Source organism: Aquila chrysaetos, chromosome 2, assembly GCF_900496995.4.
Source record: "Aquila chrysaetos chrysaetos chromosome 2, bAquChr1.4, whole genome shotgun sequence".
NCBI classification, from domain to species: Eukaryota; Metazoa; Chordata; class Aves; order Accipitriformes; family Accipitridae; genus Aquila; species Aquila chrysaetos.
Genome location: NC_044005.1, coordinates 16781062 through 16787734, shown reverse-complemented (window position 1 = coordinate 16787734; position 6673 = coordinate 16781062). Strand labels below are relative to the sequence as shown.

Sequence of the window (6673 nt, the reverse complement as noted above, 5' to 3'; positions counted from 1 at the left end):
CCTATGGGAGATGCAGTATGTGATCATACAGTTAGCGCTTTGCTGATGCACAACAGAGGTGGGTTAAAGTTGTATCAGCCAGGTTAATTTATTTCCTAGCTTTTGACCTCTGTGCAATTTTAAAGCTTTTTTTTCAGTATGAAACTTTTTTTGAGGTACAGCTGTATAGCCAGGTAGGTAAAATGCTCTAACAGTTAACTCTGTTACTTTGAGAGACTGCTATATTAGTTATATTCATAGGTAGAGAAAACCAACTCAAGGAACAAATTAAGATATTTATTTATGTATTGTTACAAATTTGTGTTTTTTCCATTAAACATATTTAACAGGACAACCTATTTGCACTCAGGCCTTTCAGCATTTTAATAAGCTAAAATATACACTTTTGGTGCCATATAAATTATGGTCAAAAATAATTCTCAAAGACATACTGGTAGAGGACAAGAACCTTAAGCAAAATAACTCAAGTTGAAATAGTCAATTCCCTTCAACAGTGGTTTCTATTTCATGAGATTATATTCTTTACACTAGCAAACTATATACAAACAATACCACAAAACTACTATAAATGCAAAAATGTAAAAAATATACACATATACACAAATTGCCGTGTTTCTGTCCGAGCTACCTTACTATTAAGAAATCCAGTACAAATGCAGGATTTGTATTTATGCATTTCATTTTCAGTATCTAATTTTTTAATTGTAAACAAGATTCAGCACATAGAGCAACTTAAAACAGTTGTCAGAAGCTTAAATCATGAGGCCTGGAGACTGAGAGAACTATGCACGCTAGGGATCCAAACTGACATAAATACCCACACCTTTTCTGACAATGCTTATACTGCTGTGAGATTTAGGATATTTAAAAGATTTAGAAGTATTTAACTACTCTACACAAATTCTTGGATTTCACTGTTTTACAAAATGCATACATTTCAATATTTAAAGTAAAATCAGTATCACATTTGCAGGTATATGGATCATGTTCAGCAAGAGTGTTTTGTTCGTAACCATTTAACAGCTTTTTTGGTTTATGAAGAAACCTTTCTTGGCAACTCAATTAAGCAACTGTAAATGAAAGCAAGCAATGGATGTTCACAATCAACCACTTAATGAGAAAATAAAAACAGACACATCCCTTAAGCATGTATGAACTCACTGGTGACTGACCTAATGCTTATCATTAGGCAAGTATGCATAGGGTACACTGTATTGCTATCAAGCTGTGGAATTTAGAACTGTCAACAGATATTGGAAAGAAAATGGAAGCTGCCTTTGCATGGATGTGATTTGTCGCTCTCAGTCACTGCTAAGATTCTTAAGCATGGGTTTTGTTTTATTTTTTTCAAAAGATGGCTGTCTTTTTTCAGGTACTTCCCAGGCACTCATCAATGTATTATCCGAAGTGCCAGGACGCTTAAGAAAACCCAGGATGACAGTTCTGACTATCAGGACAGTATTGGACTAAGTAATAGTAGTAGCGGTAGTAGTGTTAGTTGGTTCAACATTAGAGAATTTGAACAGTAAACATGGACTGTGCCAGTTTACACTCACTACAAATATGGAAAGCACTAGTATCTATAGCAACTGATTTCAGTGGAAAATTCAAGTACAATAGTATTTTTGCAGATCTCTTTGTGCTAGAAGAGAATACAGTAATGTATCCATAGGCTTCCATTTCCAGGAAATATGCCCAGAGTCAAATCTCATTTTGTGTATTTTTTTAAGTGCTTGAAAACTCTTACAGTATTGAGCAGAGCATTTGATGAATCCCTTCTCATACATGATATATACTTTTTGCTTTAAAATCCAAGCCACTCCATACAAGACACATTTTGAAGACAAGGTCCTAATGTAAAGACTAGTTTGGCAAGTTTTGTGTTTAGGGGTTTTTTTTTAAACATTTCAAACACTGCAGGATCATGTTACAACTGAAAAACAGTGCAGAACATACATCCAAATATTAAGAAACTGCTTGTAAAAAAAATAGTTGAAAAAAAAAAAACAACTTAAAATCAATTTCACTGAAAAGGCTCAATAAAGTGCAAGCAGTAAATGCAAGGGTTTACACAGTGAAAAGTGAAGTTTAATAAATTTGTACAATCTGTATTGCTGACAATGAGACACTCTATAAAAGTGTTTTACCTTGACAGCATGCCCTCATACAAAAATATATTCTAATTGCATTGCAGTACAATCAGATCGTGACAGAATTGAAAATGAAATGAACACTGAAACACCACTGCTCCTTTTCAGCAATGTCAAATAGGAAGAAAATATGTAGATTTATACTATTACAGTATACTCCAATTAACTGGACAAACTGGACCAGCTGAAATTACATAGTATGGCAATTGCACATGAGAATGATGCATTGCTACTTACTTGCATTGACTCATCGCCACTTCTTGAGAAGGCATTCAGGAGGTGCCCAATTGCAAACATGGAACTCACTCCTGTGCAAAATGCTCAAGCTTAGCAGAGCTCTCTAATTATGGGACAGAAGTATGAAAATATTTCATGTCATTAAATCTGCAGGTATTTGCCCTCTCAAAAGGATCTCCTTCTGCTTACAGCAAGTCGTTTAACTGAAATAACCAGGTCTTCAAAGCGTACCACAACTTAAGATGATTCTAGTGAATGAAAACTTTGTAGTATCACCCATCACCCAATGCAAGAACTTGTTTGTAACTGGAGTTTTATGAAAAATAATAAAGCAGACTGCAGAAGTCTTCCCAGCAGAGGGGACATTTTCAAATAATTTACCCTCCAGAGTCTTTGGTATTCAGGAATAGCTAGTATAGTATCAGGATGAACAAGCAGTAATTATTTTCCTTCATACACTCCTATTTGTCCTATAAGGCCCATCAGCAAAGTTTTTGCTATTGGCAGGTATTAAATAAAAGAGAGGGAAACTACTTCCTCATCACCCTTAGAGACTGAAGTCTGATAATAGCATCTGATGTCCCCAGCATATTTGCAGGATTTCCACTTATGACAAGCACAAGACTATGACAAACTTACATTCTGGCTAGTCATCCAAAATGTTGAGTTGTTGAAATTCAAAACGAGTATTTTTCTATTCAGAATAGTCTTTACTTTTTATCCTCCAGTTTTTCCTAATACAAAGAAAAAACTTTATTCCTGCACAGCTAGTGCTGAGCCTTTTAACTGCCTAGAAATGGCACAATGTCTGTTGCTTAATAAAGCTCTGTGGAGACCCCTGTCACCTATTAAACTGTAATTAATGTCAGTATCACCTTTGATTTCTGAAGTTGTTTTGTCTTTTTTTTTTTTTTTTAAATCCTCTCACGTATCCCCAGTTCAAGTTAAATGACCCCAAATACTCATTGTCAAATAACTGACAATGCACAATTTAAATTAAAAATATCTTGTGAGAGCAGCAACTTTGCAACAATATGAACTTCAAATAAAAGCAGATTATTAAAATAAAGTCTGTATAGAATTTTAACTATGAAATTATGAAATAATTTGTTTTTACTTTACTTAGGATTTCTCATTCTTACAAAGAACTGTTGGCCACCATAATATTTAACTGTTGTTTTCCTGAAGAAGTCATTTTTAGCATTATAATTAGTGTAACAGAAGACAAAAGTGTTTTTACATATAATGAGTAGTTTAAACAAATTTAAGACACTTTTCTGTAGGATCATCATCAAATGATGCTCTTTCAATAATTTGTGTAAGCTTCTAAACCACATAAAGGATAATGCACATTACATTTTATTCACACTATAAAAAAAGCACAATATACAGGCCATATCCTTTAAAGTGCAACACAACAGAACATTTCTGCAACATTCAGGTTCTTCAAAGACCCACAAAAGTAGGTATTTAATATTTAGGAACAAATCCTGTTCATAGGTGTATCAACACTGAATCTAAATTCTGAATGGTTATCAAGCTTGCCCTTGCTGTAAGTGCCACGCTAAAAGCGATGCTTATGACCACTAAATGATATTATCTTATCTGCTTCCATATTACATAGCCTTCATGTCTCATGTCCAAAATGAAAGCTTTTATCCTTTAGTCAGTGAAGAGCATCTGCAGAGCCCTTTATTGAAGACAGTTCTTTGACTATGCTCAGAAAACATCTTTAAAGTATACTTAGTTTCACCATACAGGCTACTGCTTCAGATGTTAAATCTACCAAGAAAAATATGGTAAACAGAATAGAGCAAGCATGTCTCTGAGTTGGCAGCGCATGCTTCGCTATGTTTGGCACTATCTACCAAATGCATTGGTAACACACAGTATTAGCAAGTACCAATTTGCTTTTCGCTTCATAAATATTTTTGGTTGGATGTTTTGCTAGTAATAGTTGAAAACCTCATTTGTTCCTGAGATGAGCGTGACAAAATAAAGTGAGCTCCATCTAAAGCTGCCAACGGGACAATCTTCTGCATTTCCAGCCTTGCTACCTGCCTGCTGAGCCAGATTTATAATCTCAATCCTCCCCAAGGCGCCACTTCTGAGACTCTTCTTGACGCACATCCGGCCTGATCTGGTTTCTCATTCCACCTAGAACATTTGAGGTTGCCTCTGTTGCAACAATGAAAGGTTTCACTACAGTTGGTGGAATTTGGCGGAGGACTCCTCCTACTGCTCCAGTTACTCCTCTGTTTTCATGCTCACGAGCAGCAGTCTCATAGATGGTTTGGGCTGTGTCCGTAATCCCCTTCAAGAAATTAACAGTAATTAGTTATATTGAAAAAGAAAAAGCAACCTCTCCTAACTTTAAGGGAAACTTAAACCACTCAGCATTTGTCATTTTTGTGATTTGTATTACAACTGTAGTACAACTATACTGATACAAACATGATTTAGTTCTTCTAATGAGGCTTATAATAACAGTACTCTGAACTTACAAATGAAAATACTACATGTAACTTCTGGTGGCACTTATTGTGCATAAAGGAAGAAGCTGTGCGGTATGGCGAGCTATTAAAAAATGACAGAATTCACTGATAAGTCCCCAGCTGAGACCTAACTTCCTAGATGTGGTATCAGGTGCAACTAACTGAAAGTACAATACAAAAAGTACAATAAAAACAGGCCAGCATTCTAATTTTTAATACACTGTCATGGTAAAGAGAGCTTTCACTTGTTTTAAGTCCAGCATTATGCTTAAACCCTAACAACCTCAGAATTAACAGTAACTGGGGGGTAGGGGGAGTGGGGGGTGTGTGCAGCACAGAAGTGATGGATGACACAGGGTGGGAAATCAGATTTACATCTCTCAGAATAAATGTAAACCCTCACAACTGTAGAATGCTGAAGTCCTACTCACACTTATCTGCATAACATCTTAGTTTATTTCTGCTTCTCTGATTTTTCCATGCTAGGTTTCTGTTGGTTTAAGATTACTGATGAAGACAGTCTTGTTCAAAACTTAAATCCCCTTCTTTATTTGGTCAGCTTGAACTAACATCTGATATTTCATTTGCTGTCTTAGGAAATAATTCTTAAGTTTGGTTAAGGACAATTACTTTTGCACTCACCTCTTTTACTACACTGTATGCTTTGGCTACACCTTCCCGTAGGTCTACTGGCTGATGAGCTAAACGATGGCGAGGGAATCGCTTGATCTTTTTTGCTTCAATAAAAGTAGGCCCTGGTGATACCATGTCATAAGCAGTTTCTGCAGCTGCCTGAAGATCAGGAGTAAATGCAAAATATATAAGAAGTCTTATAGCATCCGACCACAAATTTAAACTACTAACTAAGGGTGACATAATTGAAATAAAAGAATTCTAATTCCACGAATAATATTTATTTGCATCAGATTAAGGTTTTGTACAAGAATTTCTGGAACGGGTGCAGCTGTAACTATACATTAAGTTCCACAATGAAAGAATGAATGTTGCAGGTTTTGGCAGGGTTTTTTTCCCCCTAATTGCCATTCCTTCAAAGGCATCCTCTAATCTGTACAAAATGCTCAAGATAGAAACTGAAATGTTTAATCAACAGTATGTTTTTCTTATAAACACACAAGCACACACATAACTCCAGTCATGTGAATAATACCACTGGTTTTTTACTATATATGTTCAAGCTTAGGCATGTATACAATTTTTGCAAAATTAGGTGGAAAAGTGTATTTTCATTATGTATTTTACATTAAGGAACATAAATTTATTAACTCTTTAATCCAAGCTTGCTTTAGGGTTAAATCCAGAAAGCTTTATAGACTTCGCATACATCAACACAATTAGTATTGGTTTTGAGGCATTTTTTTTGTGTTTGGTTGGTTCTGTTTGGTTTTGTGGGTTTTTTTAATAAGCACAGATAAGCTGACATTTTAAAAAAAGAATCTATTACTGGAAAATACACATGTGCGAAGAACTGATCTTTCTCAGTATCAGTGATTTTTTTGTGCAGCTGAGTATTTTAGTATTAAACTGTATATTATAATATATTAAAGACATTAAGAAACATGTAACAGCTTGGGTGTTCAGCAATATTTTAATGCAATTTTGTAACCATTGTGTTTGATGCCATAGTTCTCACCTCACAGACTGCTGCAAGCTTTGCCCAGTCTCTGCTTTCCTATTTATACAACTGCTTTTTATTTTTTATAAGACATGCTCCCAACCTTAAATATATAGCATTAAAATATTAGCTTAATATAGGGCACTTACTAGCAACAC

General features: G+C 35.1%; 1 protein-coding gene across 4 annotated transcripts in view; it reads right to left on the bottom strand.

The window, feature by feature from the left end:
• Nucleotides 1–255: 255 nt before the first annotated feature.
• ATG2B (autophagy related 2B) overlaps nt 256–6673 on the bottom strand; it is a 49431-nt gene continuing 43013 nt past the window's right edge. For all 4 annotated transcript variants that reach the window (XM_030033362.2, XM_030033380.2, XM_030033371.2 and 1 more), the window contains exons 41-42: nt 5525–5674; nt 256–4701 (exon numbers count right to left, since the gene is read on the bottom strand). In XM_030033362.2, the coding sequence (XP_029889222.1) occupies nt 4471–4701; nt 5525–5674 (381 nt within the window). In that variant the 3' untranslated portion in view covers nt 256–4470. The remainder of the gene's footprint in view (nt 4702–5524; nt 5675–6673) is intronic.